General features: G+C 41.3%; 2 protein-coding genes and 2 pseudogenes across 2 annotated transcripts; 2 read left to right on the top strand and 2 right to left on the bottom strand.

Moving 5' to 3' along the window:
- Positions 1 to 232: 232 nt before the first annotated feature.
- On the bottom strand, positions 233 to 3,178 carry LOC148726544 (uncharacterized; annotated as a pseudogene).
- Positions 3,051 to 25,901, top strand: LOC111342463 (uncharacterized). The gene is made up of 5 exons (XM_088728063.1): positions 3,051 to 3,251; positions 10,074 to 10,756; positions 11,117 to 11,410; positions 11,755 to 12,048; positions 20,823 to 25,901. The coding sequence occupies exons 2-5, from the start codon at positions 10,099 to 10,101 to the stop codon at positions 23,183 to 23,185; spliced, it is 3,609 nt and encodes a 1,202-aa protein (XP_088584189.1). The 5' UTR covers positions 3,051 to 3,251; positions 10,074 to 10,098; the 3' UTR covers positions 23,186 to 25,901.
- Positions 13,371 to 19,424, bottom strand: LOC148726543 (uncharacterized). Its single transcript, XM_088728055.1, has one exon. It carries the CDS (start codon positions 16,695 to 16,697, stop codon positions 13,902 to 13,904), a length of 2,796 nt encoding a protein of 931 aa, XP_088584181.1. The 5' UTR covers positions 16,698 to 19,424; the 3' UTR covers positions 13,371 to 13,901.
- On the top strand, positions 23,688 to 25,901 carry LOC148726542 (uncharacterized; annotated as a pseudogene).

The following is a 25,901-nucleotide window of genomic DNA, read 5'->3' as shown; positions in this document are numbered from 1 at the left end:
TAATATCAAGGTTATCGTCAGGCTGTAAAGTTTGTTAAAGCAAAGTTATGTGAAATTTTACCTGTTCTTGTGGTTTTGATTAATTCTTTCATTATCCTTGTAGAAATGATGCCGGAGCTCATCACACTAGTTTGATTGGTGAATAAGTATATATTATTTTGTTTCTTTCGTGGCCGAGTGACGAAGGCGGATCGCGTAAGGTGCATAGAGTGTTGCAAAGAAACCTTTCTATTTAGTCTTTATGGACTTCGTAAAGGTGGGTGATATGTTCGATAACGTTTCCAAAGGGATCCTTTCCGTAGTGCTGATGCCACATACAATCTTGTGGGTAGCCATCGGAAAGTTCTTAGGATGTTCCTGTCCGGGGCAATCCTCGCTTTATTCCCCACCATGTATTTTCAATGCCCTGTGTGTGGGCACTAGTGTCTGGGTCCACGAAGTTTAGGGTGTGGTTTACTGTGAGATAATCATAGCCCTCGTCATTTATGCAATTGTAAGCTCTCCCTAAGTCGCTCATCACGGGTGTCCCCGGCAATATTTGAACGCGTATAGGTGGTTTGCACGTTACGTCATTGCCGCCATGTTGGTGGACGTAAACAATAAATATCTCATTAGCCTCTTTTTTTCGTCCACCAGTATTTGTTCCTTTCACCATTGTTACCTGTGTCTCTAGAGATTGGTTGCAAACCACCTATAATGAGGCAATAGTGTGTCTTTGTCCTTAGGCTCTACCGGAACGAGGAAGCTAGCCTTGGTTTGTCGGCAAGTGCCACCGAAGACCCACTTTCCTTCGATGGCTCGACCTTGGTGATACTTCATCTTGCCAAACGTGGACTCATCAATCTCAACAGTTTTACCACTTCCACCTATAGGTGAAAGTGGTAAAACTGTTTGACTAGCCAGTCAGAACGCGCCTTCAACGCTATCCACTGTTTTAGTATATACTAATGATGTATATTTGCTAAACCCCTGGGAATAAGTCATTTTATCACACGACTCGGGAAGTCAGAGGGCCAATAACTAAAATCACCCAATCAAAATGCTCTATTGCCGGTCAATATTCTCTCAGTATTGGACCGGGCACTGTTCCGAATGGTCCCGAATGATACCGCACTTGTGTCCCTTTGAACTTCAGTCGTGTAACAAATCTCTTATTAACCAAGCTCGCTCGGGACTGTACTGGAAGAATATCGGCCCTCGGTCTTTTTTGTACGGACCTCGCTACGCTCGGTCCGTACTGTCAAGACCTCGGGCCGATATTCTCCCAGTACGGCCCTCGCGCTTGGTTAATAAGATATAGGTCTTGAAAAACAATAAAGTGCAGACATAATTAATGAAATTGAATGCACAATTAATGTATGAGGTTATATGGAAGTTTTTCCTTATCTTGTTTTGAATTTCAGTTTACCCTTCAATGATAATCTCTCTATTCTAACATTTTGGCAAGATAGGTTTGCATAAAGCGGTTCCATTGCGCACTTTTAGCCGCGGTCACAGTGTCGATGTTTCTATACAGAGCTTCAAGCAGTTGTTGTGTTCGAAACTCCCCCAGGGGGACTCCTCTGGCTCTGGCCTCACCTGTTATCTGTTATCTATCTGTTATCTGGCCTCACTGTTATCCCCTGATACGTCTTTGAATTTCCGGACGCGAGATGTCAGCCTTGATGGCCACTTTCACACAGCTTATTGCCTGTTTAACGATGTTTAGGAAAGGACCGTAGGGAGGAGATTCGTTTTGAATATGTTGCCCGGAGTTTTCGTTCACAAACTCAGGAATGAGTCGCTGGTAGTTTCATTTATTGTTTTACTGGCAGCGCCTATGGGGCAATATGAAGTGAATTCTGTCTTGTGATTGGCTTATCTTGCCCAATTGAGATTTCCCGCTTTGATCCCGCCCATGGAAAAATTGAACTCGTACTAAGTTCCTAATTCCTAAAACAAAGTCGGCGATCGAGACGCATAAAAGCGGCAGAAAACAATCAAAACAAAAACAACAAAAAAACTAGAAACGACTCTCGTGAGATTATTGCGCTACAAACACTGTAAGCTGTCTCGGCTCGCGAACCAAAAAAGTCATTCTTGATTCTTACATGTAATAAAAAGGATATAATTTTGCAAGATAATAAATCCTATATCAACCAACTTGCACGGTCAAGATGGCTGGAGATTAGCCTCGTTCCTATTTTGCATTTTTAAGGACCGTCGAATCGTTCGACTTCTACGAGATGTGAATGGGAGTTAAAACTCGTTTTCGAGTCGTAAACTGTATCTAATTAGTGGGACTTGACTCGTGGCAGGATATGTGTATGTGTCGGTCACAAGCAAAGAATGTTTACATATTCTGACTTCTTCGTAGATTTTGCCTGCTCTTCAATAAAATCAGAGTTCACATTACGTTTCATTGTCATTTAATAACAATAAAATAGTCTCTGCTTTTCTCTTATAAAGTTTCGTTTTCAATGGTCATTCTATTCAACCAGTATAACTTTACTGCTATGAAATCAAGCCTGGAGTCAATCCTGCTTCAACGATGTACCCCCACCCTTTGAAATTTCCCCATTGTATAACAATCTGATCACCACATACATACACCTCTATTTCAGTAAAGTGCATTTTTTTTCCAAACGCATTGTAACACGAACGACCAAAAGACTTCAACCCAGAGATTATAAACTGATGAGTTGATAGTCTCATGGTACGATCCAGAATATAGTTGAAATGAACCCAAACTGATAAGAGCACGAAGATAACACGTCCTGTTGACAACCTGTCACAGCTTCCTGGCCAGAGTGCGTTTCTATTTCCCTGCTGCGTGACATTCGATGAGTCGTGTCCGTGACGGAAAAAACTACAGGAAAGCACATGCACACGCAAAAAAAAAAAAGCAAAACAATATTTCTGACAATGGCTGAGAAGCACAATGCCAGCTTTATTACGGGCAAAATCCAAAAACCGGGCCCAGAAACTCCACGAAACCCCGCAAACCACTGCAATTGCAGGATCCGCAAATCCGATGATATTCTGCTACTCACTCCACTATGTAAGCCAATGTTGGGCGGCAAGGCGTGGGAGAAACACGAGACGGAACAAGCGTGTATCTCGCGTGATCTGGCCCAGGGTGCTTTGCTATGATATAACCCTTTCCTCCTCGACTTTCCTTACGTCTTAGCATCTCCATTTGTGTTACAAGAAAAGCTGACAGCAAGGAGTCTATGAGCGATTAGGCCCGGAACAGGATGAAGATAACACAGGTGAGTGTGATAGGAGGATGATCGCAGCAAAGGTTCCTTGTATTCTAAGGCTGCATTCGTACGCGTGATCAAAGTAAGGAACATGAGCAAAATATGACTGATGCGTATGACGCACCATCCTTCGCAGTAGATAGCGCTATTTATGCAATAGCGAAAATCAGGGCTAAACTTCAGAATACCCGGCCACTCATTTACATGTCATTGAATAAGAATAGCATCTATTGTGGTATGCTTCATTCTTCAAAGCCTCCCGACACATGCAAATGATGTGGACGGGTATTCTGAAGTTGAAAATCAGACCTGAAAATAATCAGGCATGTACGGGGAGCGATACTAGTGCAGCGCTCTACCAATTCAGCTAACAAGCCAACTGGGAGCAGGCCATTAAGTTGATTGATAATAAACCCGTGATGATAAATCAGATACAATGGTATATGCAAATTAACCTTTAATATGCATCTAAATTTTTGCGCGTAACATACTCAACATCGATAAACATTGGAAAGTGTCGCTTAAGTTCGAATCAGTATTTAAGTGTGAATCTGTTTAGCAATCAGAGCGGCTACATTGTCTCCTAGCAGTTGTTGAGTGCTTATTTAAAGAGTACAGCGATAGCACAAGGGAAGTATTCGAAAACGCGATGTTTGTTAGTTGAAGGCGGAAGTTGTCGGACGGAATGGAAACTGAAAGTGAAATGTTACCATGTTTCCAGAAGACTCGGAAATAATTGCTTTCTCGCATGTGAGATGTTCTTTTGGAATGTTAATAGCATTTATTATGCGTGTTGAAATTGCAATCTTTAGTGGTGTTTATTTGTGAGTAAATTTAGTTTCGAATGATTTTTAATTGGCTACAATAATATTATGTCACAAATTCAATCAGCCGAATCATTGTAATTTGCAATGGTAATTGAACTGAGTGGAGTGCAATTTGGGCTGAAATCATACGCGTGATTTCAGAATCGAACGAGTGCACAGTGCTCCTTCGATTTGAAACCACAAGTATGATTTCAGACCAAAATTGCACTACACAAGGTTCAATTAACACTTTATAGCATCCGTTTTGAAATCACCCAAATACAGGACTTGGTCAATTCAAATATATTATTGAAAATAATACTCTTTGTCTTTCATTTTCCTGCAATTTGATTGGTCCATTTAAACAAGCCTCGAAATCTGATTGGTTGTTTGTCTTAAGTGGAACTTCCTCCTTGGCTGGAAAAAAGATGCGATTTAGAGAAAAAAATTGTGTGATTCATGAATAAATCCCACCAATTAAAGCCAATCAGATTACAGGGACCACCAGTGATTTCAAAATGGATGTAATAAAAATCATAATTGTGCTGTTGTGGAGAGGGTAGTGGTAAGAATTATTTCTCTCAGTCACCATTTGTTTTTGGAACAAAGGGCCTCTTTCTATTGATACCGAGCTTGCTCCTTAAGGAGAGTTGGCAATCATACATTTTCAGGTTTCAGTCATTCAAATGCTGTACATCCTTAAGATGGACAACTAAATATTTCGATGTCTTTTTTCGTTATCTGACATAAGACTAATGCTCGAAACATTAGCTTTGAAAACTTTTATAGTGGCCAACTCAGGTATTAAACTGGGTTGATAAAACCTTGAAATTACCAATTAAACTTTGATTAAAAATCCAGTCTAAGAATTTGCTTGAGTTGGACAACCGAACAAAATTATGTCAAAAGAAACTGATCCAATGAAGCTATCTTGACTCCTATATGGTGAGTTTGATTAATGGTCTACATTGTATTTACCTTTTAACTCCCAGAAGTGATTAACATGGAACTTCTCCCTATAATATCTATACATCATCCAGCAAACAAGTCACGAGAATGCTATAACTTAACAGTTAGGGGTTGTTATCTGGATCTACCATCAAATTCTCAAAACTGATTCAAAAGGACATGTATAACAGCTAGATGAGTGGATGATGAAACAAAATGGAAATCATATATTAGAGTTTGGTATTAAAACAAAATCACACTACATCAACTTGGAATCGACATCAAAATACAGATGTAAATGCAATTGAAAAGCAATGTACATATATAGTTGCAAACCCTTTGACTTCCATAACTGACTACAACAGAATTTCTTCTTACATTATAAATATAGGAAGATGTTTTTTCATCTAGTCACAAGCGTCGAAGAAAGAAAAAATTCGGAGTCCCCATGAGGAATCAAACCTCCATTTACCTTTGGTTTTCACGCTCCGATGCTCTACCACTGAGCCACTGAGAGACTCTATGGTGAGCAACTAGGTCCATTACAAAGTTCATATATGACATGCATCATGCTAAGAATGGCAATGATGAAGTGTCATGGTTTGTAAAGAATAGAAGAGAGATGGTAAGTTTTGTCCCATGCTTGTGATTAGACGAAAAAAAATCTTCCTTATTTCTTTAAAAAGCTCAAAACTGAACATCTCTCTTATTCTTAACATAAATATAATATCTAGACAGGTAAAAACGAACGATATAATATCCCGATGTTTCAGCGACTTCATGACGCCATTATCAAGGGTACGAATGAAAATAAAATTAACAAATGCGAGTTCAAGAGTTACAACTAATTTGCACAGGGGAGGTAGCTACACAACTGTAGCTACCTCCCCTATGCAAATTAGTTGTAACTCTTGAACTCGCATTTGTTAATTTGATTTTTATTTTCATTCGTACCCTTGATAATAGCGTCATGAAGTCGCCGAAACGTCGGGATATTATATCGTTCGTTTTTACCTGTCTATGTATTACTAAATCTTTGTTAATATAAATATAATATCAGACAGACAAGTGAGGAAAATAAAGAAATATGTATGAATATTTAAAACAGGAGAATATTAGTGATACAAATACCAAATTCTCCAAACTAACATCATGAGATGATCATTGCTCCAACGAAGGGAACGTTCGAAACGTCAGCTTTTGTAATCGTTACGGTGGCCAATTTACCATTTGAACTTTGTTGATATATCCAAATTATAACATCATGAGAATTGTATAGCAGACAGTAAGTAGAATTACTGACGTGATCTTTGGGGTAAAAGGGTTAATTAATTTTGATATCTTTAATTTAGACACATTACATTTGAAGCTGGTAAACTCAAGCTTGTGCCAGGCTCTCAGTTTGAAAGAAAGCAGCCTTCAAATAATGGCAGTCACATATTAGGTGTGACATGGGTTCCCTGTGGTTAGTTCAAGAAGGCCTGGTTACCAGTACACTGGCCATGCTTGTTTTTCTTTATGATAGTTTACCAGATATCAGATTTATTTTGTATAATCAAGACTTGTTTCAGGCTATCCTACTCCCATATTTTATATGTTAATTGTCAGGAGCTTCCAGTAGAGATGTTGACCAATCATCATCAGGATGTATACAAGACTTAAGGAATAGTACAGATTAGTTCTCACTGCCGGGGTCTTTGCTTCTGTTATAAATGAACTCATTTGGAGTCAAACTACCTGTGTCATACCTACAATACTCGATCATCCAAATCGCAGCTCTTTAGTACAAAGTACTCTAGACTTAACCTACAAAAAAAGGCTTTCTCGCGTGTTGGTGTCAAAATTTGGAATAAGATACCGAAAGAATTCAAAACATTATCAAAACATTCCTTTAATAAACAAATTAAAACGTCTTTATTTCAGATACTAGATAATGAAGATTCTTATCTTGATGTTGAAAAGATCTCCTCTAAACTTAAGGACTGCATAATTAAAACAAATTGATCCGATTGCTTTCAGTACTAATGTATTTGCTTCTATACTTTATTGAACAACTATTGATGTATTTGCCAGCTATGCTTCTTTTTATAACTTAACAATATCTAATTATTTAGTTTTTAATTTTCTTTATATATTGTAAATAATGTTTGTTGATGATTGACCCGCCTCGAATAGCAAATTTGCTATCTGCGGGTCAACATAATCTAAATTATTTTGTAAGGAAAAGAAAAATAAAGTGTGTGTGTGTGTGTGTGTCACATAGGGAAAGAAAAAAATGAGGAGAAGAAAGCCTGCAAGAATTGTTTTTAATACTTTGTTTGCCCACTGTGTCATCCAATATGCAAAACCTTTGGATTAATGTCAACAAGCATAATTATGTCAGAGTTTTTCTCTGAAATCACAGCTAGCCTTTTGGTAAAGTTTTACTGTGATCAGTTACATAATTTTGTTGAATTTGGTCATAGTTTGTTCCTGGCCCTTCATTAAGTTAGCACGTACTGCAGAGTTTGATAAAAAAATGTGACATGTCTCAGAAAGAAGAGTGCATTGCTTGGAAAAAGAAACTTAGAAGCACTGGAGTTCTTTTTCTGTGCATATAGTTGCCTCTGTCATTCTCTGAATAACATCACCCTCAAAAACCAATATTTTACAGTTGCAATGTTTTGTGTTGGCCCACAATGGTTTTGTTACATGACTTGTACCTTTTGCCAAGAGAATATCTCCCCTATAGCAAAGAGAACTGTTGAATTGCAAGGCAATAGGCTGGGATAAATTATGAGGAGATTAGAATTTAACTTGGTGGCATGTATATACAACAGTGGAAACCATCTTGAAATAATTCATAATTAAGACACATTGTAAGATTTGGCTTTGAAGTGAAGTTGCTTGCTTATATTAGTTAACAATTATTTGCCGAAGGCGAGGTGAATATCATCAAATAATCCCCGAGACGAAGTCAAGGGGATCGATTATTCAACAATATTCACCGAACCTGAGGCGAATAATTGTTTTAGTATAATTTCAGAGCTGAACAACAGAGAAATTTCTAAAATCATAGCATTTTAGTAACATTTTATTAACATTCTATTTTAACATTTTATATAAACCGTGTGGAGCGGTTTATATAGCGTCATATAAGGAACTGCTTGACCAATGAGATTGCTGGAAACTCTTTGCTCAGCTCTTAAGTTATACTTAGTTGTATACTTAATATATAGTTTCACACCTCATTGTTTAGTTATAACCTTTTATTACTCCTATATGTTAATTATTAACATGTAACTTTTCCCCATAAAATCCATACATTACCCAGCAAACAGGTAATGAGAATACTGATCAAACTTGTTATGTATTTCAAATACAAGTGAACCAGACCAAGATACAGTGGTACAACTCATTTATTAATTCATAAAAACAGCAAACCATGTGTGCAATACCAAATATGGAAAACAGCTTTCACATGAACAGAGCACCCAAAAATAAGGAAAATCTGACAAAACTTATCAGCTTAAAGTTGTTACCTTGCTCAAACCAAATTCTTGTTACTAATTTGCAAGGAAATCTGTTGCAGCAATTAATGCATGAAGGAAGAATTAACAATCAGATCTTGGGAGTTGTAGCGTTGAACTTAGTCGTTCTGCATTCTAATGCAGAACGACTAAGTTGATTTAATTTATAGCTGCTTATTCTCATACATACCTGAATGTTGAATAGAAACTTATAAAACAGATTTGGTGTGAGTACCCTATTTTTCTTGCTCAATTGGTAATTTTAATTCTTTTACCTGCAACCAAAAATCCAGGTTGGTAATCACAAGCAATATGTCAAAATGATCAGTCATAAGCAACCTTTTCTACGATCTTGTATGTTTTCAAAACCTTCATTGTTTGCATAATACCTATTTTCAAAGCTGATGAAATTAATTGAAAAACTTGTTCCTGAAAATCTGTATGATAAATGGTATTATATAAATTATGTAAAGAGGAGTTTGTCGCATAGTTTTAAAAAGATGTTCCTCTAAATCACTCTAAACTAATTGATGGCTAGCTGCAACAAAATATTTGATCATAAGGAAGGGAAAATACAAGAGAGACAATTATTAATCAGCTTAAGTGTTGACATGGATTGCATGTTTAATACTCCTGTGATTCATCTTAGAATTTTTAATGCATAAACTGTGATGTTTATTTTCTAAAATTGTCACTGACACATTTATTAATGAATTCTGCATGTATAACACTCTCAGCATTGGTAAACATTAATTATAAAGGGTCGCTTAAGTTTGAATCATATACGATCTGTTATGCAATCAGATCGGCTGTGTCATTTCCCAGCAGTTGTGTTGTGGTGGTTAATAGTACAGCTAAAACCCAGGGCAAGTTTGTGAAGGTGTATTAAGTTTCCAGATAAAAATTAAAGAACCCAAATTCTTGAGTAGATGTGGTGTGCTTCAGTACAGCTAAAACACAGGGCAAGTTTGTGAATTTCATATTTACCCTCGAAGCTTCGCTTCTCGGCCAAATGTTCATTTTTTGGACAATCTCTCAGTGGCGGACATTATCAGCTGACATACCAGCCACCCGAAGGGGTTTATTTACTAAATAATCAATTAAACTTAGACAAAGTCATTCCAAGAATTTGAAAATTGATCCAAAGAAACTATGTCATAACTCCTATGTGATGAGTTTGATTATTGATCTATTAATACTTTTATTCCAAGAAGTGATTAACATGTAAATTCTCCTAATAGGATATCCTTACATTAATTATAAAGCAAACTTTTAATGAGGTAGAGGTTGTTTTCTTGATCTAAGATTAAATTTGCATAACTAGGTTATAAGGAAGTGTGTAGCAGCTAGAGAAGATATAATTAACAATCAGATCTTGGAATTTTAAAGATAAAGGTCAATTGAAGTTAGGGTGATACTGGAGGCTGATTTGGTGAATTTTCATCAATTTTGGGAATAATATTTCTCTTGTGACAGATTTGTTTTAGTGACTTCCAATTTTCACATATGACACTTGATTTTACATATAATTAGAGTGTTTCTCTTTTTTTCTGTTCATTTAAATTAAGGTAATTCTGGCTTCATATCAGTGAAATGGAAAAGACTTTCCTGGATTACATGTTTCAGCCATCACAGGATGGGCTTGAGAGGAAGAGGCCCAAGGCTCTCTGCAAAATAACTCGTCAAGATGGAGCTGTTGGCTGGGGGTGTTTAATTTTTGAGCCTAAGGTCCAGAACCCTGATTGGAGTGAGTACTTTATCATAGCAAGTTGCAAACTTATTTCAGAAGAGAACTTTGATGCTGAGAAATATCAAGTGGAGTTTGCAAAATCAAATTCAAAATCAAAATGTTTCCAGTTGGGAAGTATCATCAAGAAAAGTCCATTCTATGACACTTCTGGATTGGTTGTGATTTTTGTTGATTCAGAGTCTTCTGTGCTAAACCATGGCCGATCTGGACGCAAGCAATGCAAAGTCTTAAAGGATCTTGAACCCAAGATAGGCGTGAAGGAAAGCAAACCCCTGTTCTGTTTTATTGAAAGTAATCGCTACAAATATATTCATGGAAAACTTGTTCCCGAAAATGATGGTAGTCGCCCACCCAGCCCTGCAGACTGCTGCTCGACAGTTTTACTGGAAGAAGGTGAGAGGAACACGAAAGCAGTTGGAATTCTAAATTTTGAGGCTAATGAGGGGCAACTTACATTTAATCCAGTTTGGTTCAAGAAATCAAGAGTGGAAGACATCCTAGGTGAGTTGAATTGTAGTGTACTTTGATCATTTGCAGCCCAGACACAAGGAATTGTGTAGAAGTAATAAAAGAGGAATCATCCACTGGTAAATCAAATTAAAGGTAGATGAGATGAGAGTAAAGTATAATGGAAAGGTTCAAGGAGTATAGAAAATGCACGTGATGTAACTCTTTTGTTCAGTCTCATTGTCATAATTCTAATGGATAGTTTGCATAGATATAATTTGTTAAAGAGATGATTATTCAAGACAAATAGTCAATGTATTAGGTCTATGGTTAATAACCTCAAAGATATATTGCAACAAATGTATCCATCAGAAGAGGAATTACAAATCCTGATTCGATCAATAATGTTCAAAGGTTTACCTGACAAACCAACCATCCAAAAAGAGGAGGATGAAGTGGATGTGGAGTTCACTCTAACTTGGTTAGTACCAAATGCGAACTGCACTGATGGCAGCCCTAAATACCGTCTGGAATGGGGGAAGAAACCCTTGACAGCATCCAACAGACTTTGCCAGCAAGGAAACACTGACGAAACTCACTTCAAAATTACCAATCTTGAGTATAACTCAGAGTATGAAGTGAAACTCTTTGCCTTCAACAGACATGGAGAAAGTGAGCCAGAGGTCTTAACATTTAAGACAAAGACTGGTGTGTACCTAATTAAACTCATGTAATTTGATATTTGTCACTTTTCAGAACCTTTTGGTTTATTGTAACACATGGATGCTTTCTAGATGAAAACTTGCAGTTTGTCTGATAAAAATGCAAATATGATTATTGCACAGATAACAACATTCTGTAGTTTTTGTTTATATTTCAATGAGCTCTCGAAGAAGAAACAAAAAATGGTAAACAATTTCAATAAAGTGTTGGGGGCAGGTTAAGAGTGACTAACATCAAATATCTTGTTAAAATGTCATCCATCCATAATATAATCTATTTGACGTAGTTTATTAGAAACAAAAAAACAAACAAAAACTACATTTTAATAGGTTTACCTGGCAAACCAACCATTGAAAATACAGACAAGGAAGTTGAAAAGGAGATTGTTTTGACCTGGTCATCAGCAGTGGCCAACATCAGTGATTTTAACTCAAAATACCGTCTGGAGTGGAAAAAGAAACCCTATACAGCGTCCACAGAAATGTTTCAACAAGGAAACATTGTGGAAACTCACTTCAGGATTACTGGTCTTGAGTACGACTCAGAGTATGAAGTGAAACTATTTGCTGTCAACAAACAAGGAGACAGTGAACCAGATGTCAGAACATTTAAGACAAAGAGTGGTATGAATCCTTTATTATTTAAGACTTATCCGTTAACTTTTGGTAGAAAGATTTTTTAAGATGAAATGCTGCGTTACATCCAGAAGTAACACTACCTTTCATGAGACAAAGAATTGAGACAACACGTTTTATCTAAATTTCACAAATTTAGATAACATAGGAAATGGTTGACTAAACGCGCAGTGTCTTATGGTTGACTAGGATCCTTTACGAAGTTGTTGTGGTTCTGTTGGGGTCTCCAGCAAAGGTTGCATCTGCTTAATCTGAAACAAATTTAGCGGTTTTTTTTTTTATTTTTTTTATTTACCAAATATGGATCATAGAGGTGAGATGGAAGTTGCTTAGTTTACTGTCGAAAAAGTATTGTAGTAGATTTACATTATTGGGTTTTAGGGTGCTACCGGGATATTAGCTGTTGTTGGATTTGTTCAAAGGTTTTTTACTCTGGTCTGTTCTTACGTTCCCCTTACAGGATACATGCACATGTGTTTGAAATTTAAGACAGAGAGCCATTGTTTATGTAAAAGGTGCCTTTCCCAGTAGGCTTTTGTACATTATGCTTTTGTTTCTCCACTAAAATGCTCCATGCACTTTAATGCTCCATTTTTCCCTCTAATATGCTCAGTCTCCCCCAAAAAAGTAACTAAAATGCTCGTACAATGCTCATTATACAAAGGTTTTTTTAAATTAATTTGAAAGTTTACACTTACGTACAAGTGTTGCAAGTAATGACAACGTATACAGGTTTATGTTTTCTTCGTAACCCGTGTAACTTACACGGATCACGAAGAAAACAAACATGGCCGCCTTTTGAGTCTCGAAAGGTAAAACCGCTGACTTGTCCTCAGTCTCCAGCTCCACTCAGCGGTATTTGGTTTTTTCGTGAATTAAAAGCGGGACTGAAAAAAGTTAATTTCTATTTTATTTTCTCGCAAAAAATTAATTTTCCGGGAAAATGCCACTAAAATGCTCGAATAATGCTCCATGCTTTTGCCTCACTAAAATGCTCGAAAAAATGCTAGCATAATGTACAAAAGCCTATTTCCCAAGGATAATATCATCTTATCTGCCTAGACTGTGCTCACATAACAACCAGAAAAGGTTGTTTAAGTCTTTTAAGGTGACTTTGAATTCCTCCACAGTCCCGGCAGGGCAAAAAAATGTATATTTTGAGAGAATACGAACAGCTCATGTGAATAGATTTCACTTTTCCTTAGCTGAGAACAGGTTTTACCTAACTCGAGTTAATGGCTGAAGACGAAGACTCCTACATCATTCAAACCTCGCGCATTGAATTATTCTCGTGCAGCATTGTACAGCCAAAAACTAGGAGAAAGAGACGACAATGACGCTATATGGTTTTAGCCATTCCTCTTGCATAGCCTTTCTTTTTACTACATTTTGTACCAGCCCAAGACAATTGTCGATCATATGATGACTTTCTTGTTGGAAATCCCAGTATAGCAACACTAGTCACTCGCGTAGTTTTCTTTTCCTATCTTCATTCTAGTCGTCACACGCTTCGTATCGCGTCGATCTTAGCCTATTTCTTTTACAAACCCACAATATCCTAAAGACCACCCTTGGTTTTGCGTTGCGAGGTTACAAGGCTGACGTCACTTTTCCGACACCCTCCCCCCATTTGTCTCGGAGAGCAAATGTCTGTCGAGAAATGAACCTTATCGCTTAAATTTTATGAACGAATCTATCATCTAGAATTCTCAATCGATTTCCTAATCACACTAATCATTGATCAATCAGTAGCCATAGTGGCAGATGTTCAGTTCATAAGTAGAATGTTCAAGCATCCGATCCGCCGTTGTCATCCAATCTGTTTCGGTTTGGTTCAAAGTTCAATCCCCTTCCTCATCGTGAGCAAGATCCTCCATACGTAATCTTGCTGCGACGGCTGCATCACGGGAAGGCCTGAACGCTGGCGCTTCAATGCGCAACTCGGTCGTTGGAGGTCTGTCGCCGTCTCCCGGTCGATCACATGACAGTTCTAACGGATACAGCTGCTGTACTGCTCGCTCTAGATGTGAGGTCCCTGTGCGCAACTTTGCTCCCCGGACAACACCATCACGCCCTTTGATTAGTTCCGTGACGATCCCGACCTTCCATTTCCCGCGATTCTTGTCGTCCGACTTGATCAGCACGACCTCGCCCACACTAGGATTGTCTGGCTTTCCAGGATTCTTTAGACGATGGCGTTCGCGCAGCCCCTTTAAGTACTCCCCCGTCCATCGTTTCCAGACGGCCTCCTTGCATCGTCTGAGATACTTTGCTCGCTTGCGTAATTCACCGTCTTCTATGCGGTGCGGTTCCAACTCGAGTAGTGCATTTGGTTGACCAAACAACAGGGAGTGGGGGGTCAAGATCGGTAGCTGCACATCGTCCTCCACGTAACTTAAAGGTCGGTTGTTGACTGCAACCTCTACGTCTAGTATAACCTCCTCTAACTCGGTCCACGTTAGGAACCCGTTTCCAATGGTCTTCTGTAGACTTCTCTTCACCAATCCAACCATTCTCTCGAACTGCCCTCCCCACCAGGGTGCTCTGCTTAGGTTGAATTGCCACTTGACTTCTTGACGGGAGAGGAATTCGTTGAGGCGTTCGTCAGTCATCACTTGTTTCAGCCACTTAGCTGCTGCCACGAAGGTACTCCCGTTGTCTGAGTAAATCTTTTCTGGCCGCCCACGTCGGGCGATAAACCGTTTCAGGCATCGAAGGAATTCTCCCGTTTCTAGGCTGGGTAGTAGCTCAAGGTAAATACCTCTGGTCAGGCTGCAGGCGTAAAGCGTTATGTAAGCTTTGCCTTCATGATTCCTCCCCTTTCTATACTTCAGTGGTCCGGCGAAATCCACTCCCACTACTTGGAACGCATTTTCTCCTTCGGTACGATCCCTTGGTAGCTGTCCTGGTGGCGGAGCCGCGAACGCTGTGGCGCGGAAGCGCTTGCAGCCGTTACAAGCTTTAACGACTCTTTTTGCAAGGCGACGCAACCTGGGAACCCAGTACCTTTCACGAATCTTTGCCATTGTGAGGCTCACTCCCCCGTGGAGTGTCCTGATATGTGCGTCTGCAACCATCTTCTCCGCGAACGGATGAGACTCAGGCAAGTAAATGGGATAGTCTCCCTGAATCCGCCCTCGGCATTCCAGTAACCCGTCTGCGTTTTCTTGTAGGTTCAGCTGAACACGATGATCTTCGAACCGCTCGTCTCTCTTGAAATTCACCTGTGCTCGCTTTAGCCACAGGTGTCGCTGCATCTCGATCTCCTCTGTCGTGAGTGGTCCCTTAGATCTTCTCGTCTTTTCGCTCCGTAGGTTATGTATGAATCGAGTCACCCACGCACAAACCCTTAGGGTTTTCCATAAGTTGAACTTGATCAGCAAGGCGTCTAGGATGTCTGTCTTAGCTTGTGCTACAGCGAATACTTCCCGTATCACTTTTGCTTCCGCCTGACTGTCTGGTGTGGCCGTAGTCTTAATATCGGCTGGCCATCGCTCTCGGTCTAGTAGCCACTCGGGCCCTCTCCACCATAGCTCTTCATTTTCCACGCTTCCGCTCCGACTGCCAAGGTCAGCTGGGTTGTCCTTTGTACCCACATGACGCCAGTTTACTTCTGGGTGTTGCTGGATTTTCTGCACTCGATTGCTTACGAACTGCTTGTAACTCCCTGCTCCCTTGATCCAATGTAACGCAACGCTGCTGTCCAACCAGCAGAACATATTTCCAACTGGGAAACCCTCTAATGCTTCCTTAACATTCACAATGAGATTGGTCGCCATGTGACCTGAGACCAACTCGAGGCGGGGGATGGTGAGGCCTTGCTTCGCCAGTCTAGCTTTGGCTGCTATCAGCCCAACACTATCACCGGATGGTTGAGATATGACACCGTACACTGCCGCAGAAACGCCTTGTCCGCTTGCGTCGCCGAAACAATGTAGCTCAATGTTGCTGATCTCTTCAAAGTGTTGAGGTATGGCTCTGGGTACGGAAATGCTTACTGGTAGCTGTGCTTCCCATCTTGACCACTTGGTTCCCAGTTGACCAGGAAGTTGAGCATCCCATCCGACTTTCAAATCGCATGCGTCTCGGTACAGTAGTTTTCCACTCAATGTCATAGGCGCTGCGAGCCCTAACGGGTCATACACTCTTGCTATCTTCGCTAGTATCCCTCTCTTTGTCACTTGGGTGCGGTCAGTTGGGAAATTTATTTCAATGGTATCTTGTCGCTTGTTCCATGGAAGCCCGAGAATAGATCCCCCTCCTTCTTGAGGTGCACCCAACTGTTCTTTCGCGAATGTAGTATCTTCGCTAAGAGACTCACCAGGGGACTCCACTGCCGGAACATTTGAATGCCACTTGTGCAGCTTGAATGAGGCTTGGTTAAAGACATGGGTAACGCCTGCTTTGACCTCAAGGGCAACTTTTACGGTGGGTCCGCCGCTGATAAGGTCATCGACGTATAGACTCTTCTCTATTTCCCTCACCAGGTCCGGATTCTCGGTACGACAGGCTTCCAGGTGTTGTTTGATAACTCCCCCAAGAAGAAACGGGGATGGCGCCAAACCAAACAGAGCTCTCGTGAATCTCAGTATTTCCACTCGCCTGGATTGCAAGTCCGTGATCCAGTGGAATCTCATGGCATCCCTGTCTTCTTCCCGTATTCGTACTTGTAAAAAACGCTTGCTTGATATCACCTGTTAACGCGACTGGGTGGAAACGTGCACGGACAAGAACAGCCCAAAGCTTGTTCTGCAACGGAGGTCCCGCGTGAAGGCACTCGTTGAGAGAAGGAGCCTTCTCTGAAGCTCGGGCTGAGGCGTCGTACACGATTCGAAGTTTGGTACTCTCTGCAGCTTCTCTCACCACTGCTTTATGTGGAATATAGAACTCCTTTCCCACTGGTGGGCCTGACACTCGCTCCACTATTCCCTCGTTAAGCTGGTCTTTAATTATGGCGTCATACTTCTGGAGTATTCCGTTCTTCTCCAGTTTCCGAATGGTACTTTCCAATCGCTTCAAACTTCCCGCTCTGTGGTTGGGCAGTGGAGGGTGGTTTCCCCTCCAGGGTAGCCCCGTCTCGTACCACCCCTCTGGCCCTCGTGTTAATTGTTCCTTGAATTCTTCATAAACATCTGCTTGATCTCCGCCTGGTGTGTCACGCAATCCTAGAACATCTAATTTGCATAGTTGTTCGTAATCTGCCGCTGTCGTCTGGGTCAAGAACATATTAGAGAGGTCAACTTCTTTACCTGGTGACATAATTGTCCATCCGAACTTTGTTAGCTCTGCAACAGGTTCGCCGGGACGTCCGATCTTTGGTATGGTTTCTGTCTTTATTTTCGCGTACTCGCTCGCACCCAGGATAATGTGGACTGGTAGCTCAGGCTTCTCGTCTCTGTCGTCCATGTATACCCCATCCAAGTAGGGATATTTCTCCAGTATCTCAGCATATCCTGGGTTGTCAAGTGATAGCAATGTACTACGGTCCACTCTGGTGACTTCCGTTTCCAATCGAAATTTTCCATCAAGGCTGCCAATCGTCACGCTATGAACTCCGATGACCTTGTTTGTTGACCCAAGCATCATCTCTATGCGCTTGAATTCTTCTCGTAGCGGTTTGTTTCCTAGGTGTTCAAGGATAGCTGACAACGCGTATGAGCTGCCTGCCCCAGTGTCTAGGAGTGCGCGGCACTTGATTCCATTTACTTCTACGACAACAACGGGATACACGACTCTCTCTGTTCCTTTGTTTTGTGCCGTCATAAATCTTCCCCTCGTTGTGTGACCGCTTGATGGGTGATCACATATTGACGTGTGATGTCGGCGTTGACAGTTATGACACCCGCGGCTTCTACAGCTGTCTGCTCTGTGTTTGTCACTTGTACAATTAAAACACAACTGTTTTTGGCTCAGAATTCGTTTGCGGTCTCCGACCGCGACAACTTTGGTGCAATTAGCGGATGTGTGGTTCGTGTCATCGCAATAGACGCATCCGCGCATCTGTCTTCCATTTGCTTGTTGTTGGACCTGATAAGACCTGCCGCGTGGCGGCGGAACGCGTGCATTCCAGTCGTTGCGATCATTCTTCCTCTTGGACACACTCGCACCATCGCTTTCTTCTCCTTCTGAATTTATGTCTCTCCAACTTTTAATTGCCTGAATCAGTTTAGCGAAATCCCAGTCTCGCCAATCTTCGTGTCCCCGGACTAAGTCTCCCTTTATTCCTTTCAGTTTGTCTAACACCGCCCTCACATTTCCGGAGACTTCACGTAACTTCCCGAGCGTCTCTAAGCTTTGTACATTGAACAGAAGCTTTTTGTAAAACTCATTAATTTCTTTTGGACTGGCGCTTGTGATGGTAGGCAAACCCATGATGTTGTTTACATATGCATTTACAATTTCTGACGTTTTCCCGTACTCCGATTTTAGGATGGCCTTCGCCCTTTCGTACCCCTCAAGATTGAACGGGAGTCCATCTATGTCCGCTCGTACCTTTGTAACAAGGAGTTCCTTTAGATAAGCGAACTTTGTCACTGCTGACAGATCTGTCGCGTCTATTTCCGCGGAAAATTTGTTCCAAAAAGAGAGCCATTGTTCGAAGGACCCATCAAACTTCGTTATTGATAGCTTTGGCAACTTTGCGTGCATTCCGGAATCGCCTGATAACCCTTTCCCTTTTTTGCTACCTAATTCTTCTGATTTTTTTTCGTAATCAAGCTTCATTTCCCATTGTGCCTTTTCAAACGCGAGTTGCTCCTCTCTCTCCTTCGCGACTGTCGCTTTCTCGCTTTCTTTTTCGGCCATTTGCGATTTTTTTCTTCACCTCCCCCAAACACTTCCCAAGGTATTCGATCTCCGTGTCTACACCCTCAATAACTTTGTCTATTTCATTGCTCCATGCACATACCTCGTCCATTTGCTCACCCTTTGCAATCTTCTTCTCTTCGATCTTTAATTTGATCTCGTCCGCTTCTCTTGCTAAACATACCAACGCGTCACAGTGTCTCCCAATAGTTGTCGCGTTTGCCTTGTCCACAATGCCCTTTCCCTTTTCTTGCTTGTACGCCAAAAGCTTGAGTTTTGCGTCCAAATTCTTCTGAAGTGCCTCCAGTTCCATGTCTCGATCTCAGTCCCGTCGGAGGTGCCAGTTAGTGTTGGAAATCCCAGTATAGCAACACTAGTCACTCGCGTAGTTTTCTTTTCCTATCTTTATTCTAGTCGTCACACGCTTCGTATCGCGTCGATCTTAGCCTATTTCTTTTACAAACCCACAATATCCTAAAGACCACCCTTGGTTTTGCGTTGCGAGGTTACAAGGCTGACGTCACTTTTCCGACATTCTGCCTCGTTCTATCCGTTTCATGGCATATTTGCATTTTTTTAATTAGCCTATTGGCTATTGATTAATCGAGCTTACTTCAAGTCTAAAAATGCACGCGACTCTTTAACTCTTTTGGTTGCCAAATCTACATTGTCTTCCAAGGCGTTCTATTGGTGGAGATGCGGAAAGCTGGGGATGAGAATGGCGAGGCTCCCCTATTATCATGCTATTGTCCCCTGCTCAAATATCTTAGGGGTGATAAAATGGCAGAAAGTTTTGCCAGAGTACACGGAGTTTTCAGCACAATTCAAAATAGTGTCTGTCGCGTTAGGCCAGAATGATCTGGCTGGGTTTTTCCTTGTTTTTACTCTATCCTTGATCAAATGCACCCGTGTAGACCGTAGAAATGAAACACTTGGAGGGCTTCAAAGTCTATAAATCGACGATGAGAACAGAGCAACAATCCCTACGGAACTATTTTGTCAGACCGTACGCGACAATCATCAAGGTGGTTTTTCCTTCTTTTTGTTCCATTCTTGATTAAGGCAAGGAAATATTTTGGAAATGTTTTGTCCCTTGACGTGAGCGATCTCAATTCCTGACTTCAAGTTCACTTTTGCGTATCTGTGTGGCTGCCATATGGTGATTTGTTGCACATATTAGACCATATCTGGCAATTAATATACCAGTTTTGAAGTTTTAAAGATTTCATTTGATTTAATCTTTTTATTAGGTTGATTTCGCGTATCTGTTTTGGCTATATTTTACACCCATTTGGCAGGTTTTTCCCTCCAGTAGTCTACTTGGGAAAACAGTGACAGACCAACTAGGGGCTGGTCAGTAATATTGTGAAAGAAAACAGTATAGTCATACACTGCATTTAAGTCCCCGTGAACGGCTTTATGCTTTTAGCTTAATGAAGAAAGGTTTTCTCTTGACTTCACTTCATTTCAGGAGCAAGATAAGACGTTAGTGAAATTATACTTGTAATTCAGGGTGTAAAATTAGATTGTTTTTCATTAATGTTTGCACGGGCAAGTGGTCTCGAGTAGCCTAGAGCGATGAAGAGATTGAGGGTATTGTTCCACTTCTAAACGACTTGATTTTAAACCACCATAAAACTGCATATGTCAGAAAATAACTTTTTACAACCGGTAAATAACAGATAGGAACGAAGGAGCCCGTTCACAGCAAACAAACTTCCTTTGTTATACATTTCCTGAAACTCTAAAATTAATCAATTAGACAGCACAGTACTTCAAAAAAATTTTTTCACAACTCGCTTGTTGTCTTCAGTTATGCTACACGGCATCCTTTAATCTTTTACAACTGGTATGACTGGAAACCTTGGATCGTTTACTCTTACTAAGTTACTGTATATTCTGAATTTTAGCGGAGTGGATCCATGAGTTTAACACAGTATCTTTTTAATTCTATTTAGATGTTTACGATCCAACTGGGCTAATTGATGGAATTCGCCAATTGTACAAAACTCGCGAGGGATGGCTTTCACCGTTTCCATGGTGTGAAGAGTTTCAGTTTTTTGTGGGTGATATTTTTACAAGGCTCAAACTCGTCAGAAGAAAGAAAACGAGAGGAGACGTCACTGACAAAATCATCACCATGTCGTCTCTCTTGAATCCGCACGAAGAGTGTTCAGAGCCAAGAACCGTTCTAATCGAAGGAAAACCTGGTATTGGTAAAACTACCTACTGCCAAAAGTGCGTTTTCGACTGGGCTACAAGAAAGCAGAACTTCCAGGATTGCGTCGCACGTATGAAAGTAGTGCTGCTTCTTAAATGTCGTGATATGAAGTCCGATATTTGGGAAGCTATCGATGATCAACTTTTGCCTCAAGATCTAGAGGAAGGAGTCAAAGAGCAATTCTTCCAGTTTATTCGTGACAACCAGTCCAGCATTTTATTGATATTAGATGGAGTGGATGAGTTACCCTCTAGTGAAGTATCACGAATTTCAGAACTGATTGCGGGAAGACTGCTTCCCAAGTGTAACATAGTAGCGACAGCACGACACGAAGCTGGAGTAAAGCTAAGAAAATGCTGCGACACCTTGCTTGAGGTCAAAGGGTTTACTCAAGCAAAAGCCAGAGAATTTATTGCTAAGTACTTCAAGGAAAAGTCGAAATTAGCTGAAAAGCTCTCGGTACGAATATCCCGCGATAAAAGCCTTCAAGAAATGTGTGCAAATCCATTAAACACAGTGCTGCTTTGCCTTTTGTGTGAGGAGTTTGGGGGTACTCTTCCGGAAAATAGAACCAAGCTCTATTTAGGCATGATTGAATGTGTCTTGAGAAGATACAGGAAAAAGACGGAACTTCCTGATACAAAAGAAGATCTTACAAATCTTTACAAATCGCAATTGAAAACCCTTGGATCAATAGCGCTAAATGGTTTGATTGATGACAAGTTGGATTTTGATGAGAATGAATTAGGAAAGCATGCAAGTGACTTGGCTGCATTCGGATTTCTGTCAGTTCATCCTGGACGTAGTAAGCTGAGGCCGAGTCAGCATTATGCATTTCTACACAAAAGCTTTCAAGAATGCTTTGCAGCATTTTATATCAGTTGTGAGATTCAAGATATACAAATAACACCAGAAATATTAGTTTCCGATAAAAGATATTTCAGCAGCCTAAAGCAGGTGCTATTGTTTTCGTGCGGTATTTTAGCAGAACAGTCCGATCAACAGGCTATGGCTCTTGTCTCGAGTATTGGAGACCGGGTTGACAATCTAGACGATGACAACAGTAGGGCTGTGGCAGTTGTACTGGAAGCCATTAATGAATGCAAAAGAAAGAAAGATGATTTTCACCTGCAGTTAGCAAGATTGCTTGGCTCAAATATGACCAGAGAATCAGTTTATCTTCAGTCCCAAGGTAACGAATTGACACTAATCCTCTCTGAGGCACTTAAAGTCAACAAGACTCTGAGCTATTTGAATTTTATGGCCAATCAGATAAGTGATGCCGGTGCTACATCAATTGCTGAGGCAATGAAAGTCAACAAGACTCTGACCAAGTTAAATTTGTATTACAATCAGATTAGTGTTGCCGGTGCTACAGCTATTGCTGAGGCAATAAAAGTCAACGAGATTCTGACTGATTTGAATTTGTCTGACAATGAGATAAGTGTTGCTGGTGCAACAGCTATTGCTGAGTCAATTAAAGTAAATGAGACTCTGACCAATTTGAATTTGTCTGGCAATGGGATAAGGGATGTTGGTGCTACATCAATTGCTAAAGCTATCAAAGTCAACAAGACTATGACCAATTTGAATTTGTCTCTCAATCGGATTAGTGATGCCAGTGCTACATCTATTGCTGAGGCAATCAAAGCTAATGTGACTTTGACCAATTTGGATTTGTCTCGCAATCAGATCGGTGACGCCGCTGCTACATCTTTTGCTGAGGCAATCAAAGCTAATGAGACTCTGACCCATTTGAGTTTGTCTGACAATCAGATTATTGATGCTGGTGTCACATCAATTGCTGAGGCACTCGTAGTCAACAAGAATCTGACTAATTTAGACTTGTCTGTGAGTCAGATTAGTGATGCCTGTGCTACATCTATTGCTGAGGCAATCAAAGTCAACAAGACTGTGGCCTATTTGGTTTTAGAATGCAATCAGATTAGTGAAGCCGCTGCTACATCAATAGAGAAGGCAATCAGAGTTAACAAGACTCTTACCTCTTTTAACTTGTTACTGATTCATATTAGTGATGCTGGTGTTCAATCTAACAGGGAATTAATCCTGAGTCAACATAGATGTAAAGTTGGGGATTGACAACGTAGGCAGAGAGGAGGTGACGGGTAAACATGGGGCAAGAGCTGAGATGAATGAAAATAGTGAGAGGTGGGCGGACTTTTGTGAGGCAAACGAGGTGGTCATCAGTGAAACGCCGTTCCCCCATAAGGAGCGTCACAACCGGACATAGAGATCTCCTGACGGTGTTATTGTGAACCAGATCAACCACCTAGGTTTTAGCAGGAGATGGAGGAGTTCACTGCAAGACGTTCGCGTGTTGCATGGGGCAGACGTTGGGTCAGACCACCTTCTGTTCATGGCAAAAGTCGGGCTAAGGATTGTCAAAGTGAGAAAAGGGGAAAGTGGCCGATTGCGTTTTGAGGTCAGCAAGCTGAAAGACTTGGAGGTTAGGAACGCATTCAAGCTAGCGCTGCACAACGGATTTGAGGGTCTGCAGCAGGTGATGGGGGAGTAGGAGCTGCCAGTGGATCGTCAATGAAGGCTAATCAAACAAGGTTACGTTGAGACCTGTAAGCAGGTGATGGGTAGGGCAAAGGTGAACAGGAAAGAGTGGATCAGCAAAGAGACTTGGGAGATAATTGAGCAGGGAAAGGTGGCAAAAAACATCACAAACATGGCCAGAACAAAACAGCAGAAGAGAGATGTACACAAAAGGTACCCAGAGCTCAATAGGGAGGTGAAGAAGAGGTGCAGGAGGGACAGGAGGGTGTATGTGGAATCAGAAGCTGAGAGAGTTAAGGAGGCTGGAGAGAGAGGTGATGTAAGGACCTTGTACGAGATCACTAGAAAGTTAAGCGGGAGGTTCCAGAGTACATGTAAGCCAGTGAGAAACGAGGCAGGCGTGTTGCTCAGGTCAGCAGAGGAGGAGATGCACCGGTGGAGGGAGCACTTTCAAACAGTGCTTAACCGTGAGGGGTCCGTAAACCTGCCAGAGGTAGAGCCAAATGACTAGCTCAACATCAGGACAGATCGCATCACACGCATTGAAATCAAGAATGCTATTAAGAAGTTAAAAAACGGGAAGGCTGCATGATGTGACAATAGACCACCTAAGGCAATTCATGTGGGAGGGGAACCGTCAGAGGAGGTTCTTTTGGACCTATGCAACAGGATATAGATTACGAGAAGATACCAGAGGAGTGGAAGAAGGATCTGCCAGTCAAACTGCCCAAGAAAGGTGATCTGAGCTACTGTAAAAACTGGCGTGGCATTTTGTTGCTGAACATGACGTAAGTTGTTTTGCAGAGTGATCCTGGAGAGCATCAAGATCGCGCTGGATGAAAATCTGAGGTGAGGAACAAGCAGGCTTCCGATCCGCCCGAAGCTGTACGGATCAAATAGCAACGCTGCGGATATTTGTGGAGCAAAGCATCGAGAGGCCGTCTTCCTTTTATGTCAACTTTATAGATTTCGAAAAGGCCTTCGATAGTATGAGCAGAGAGGTTTTGTGGAGGTTGTTGCGGCACTACGGGATGCGTGCCAAGGTGGTCATCGTCATCAGAGCTCTCTGTGAAGGTTTTTCCGCGCAGGTGTTACACAATGGACAGAGGATCCAACCATTGAATACGAGGACGGGGATGAGACTGCTATCTCTCCTGGTCGCCCTGGAGTGGGTGACGAGGACAGCCTTTGACAGGAAGAGAGGTATTGAGTGGACTTTTACGACATCCTTAGAAGACCTAGACTTTGCCGATGATCTGGCCCTACTGTCGCTCAGAATACAGGATATGAGGGAGAGGATACAGGCCTTGGAGCTATATGGTGCGAAGGTCGGCCTGAAGATCAATGCCATCAAGACAAAGTTAATGCGTGTTGGTACCAAAAGTGGCGATGGCGTGTCGGCTACAGGGGGACAGATTGAGAAGTGGATGAGTTTACATACCTCGGGAGCATTGTAAGCAAGAAGGGAGGCACGGACGAGGGCATTCAGGCACGAATTAGGAAGGCAAGACAGGCATTTGCTATGCTAAGGCCAATATGGCGATCCACAGCATCAACAACCAAGACCAAGCTGAGAGTCTTTGGGTCAAATGTAAAGGCGGTGCTCTTGTATGGTTCTGAAACTTGGAGGCTGACTAAGATTTTGCAGCAGAAGTTGCAAGTGTTCATCGCTAAGAGCTTGAGGAACATCCTGGGAATGTGGTGACCTAGAAAAATCAGCAACAAGGAGCTTTGGAGACAAACAGGGCAGCAGCTGATATAGTAAGAGATAAGACAAAGAGCTTGGGCTGGATCGGCCACACGTTGAGAAGACCAGATGGACATGTAGTCAAGAAGGTACTGGAGTGGAACCCACAGGGGAAACGAAAGAGAGGAAGACCCCAGCACACCTGGCGACGTACGAGAATTGCAGAGTTAGAGAGGAAACACATCACGTGGCCGGCATGAGGCGAAGGGCACTGCACAAAGTAGGGATAGGCGACGCGCTCTAGTTGAGGACCTACGTTCCACTAAAAACGAAGAGGAATAAACTAAGCTATTTAGATGCAGTAGGACCAATAAGAGACGGTAAATTATTACCATCTTCAACAGTTCTCGTGGTCAATATACTAGGTATTGATTGACTTACCTTCGCAAAGCTGAATAATAATTCTCTGGTTCTAGAACAGATTAGAATACGCTCGAAGCCTGATAAAATATAAAGCTCGATTTCGTACATGCGCGAATTTCAAACATGGTTCGCTCATGACGGCCAACTTTTCACATGTTTGAATAAAGTTTTGGTTCTTTTTTA

The sequence above is a fragment of the Stylophora pistillata genome, chromosome 7 (genome assembly GCF_964205215.1).
Source record: "Stylophora pistillata chromosome 7, jaStyPist1.2, whole genome shotgun sequence".
NCBI lineage: Eukaryota > Metazoa > Cnidaria > Anthozoa > Scleractinia > Pocilloporidae > Stylophora > Stylophora pistillata.
Note: the sequence above shows the minus strand (reverse complement) of the source record. Positions and strands in the feature narration are given on the sequence as shown.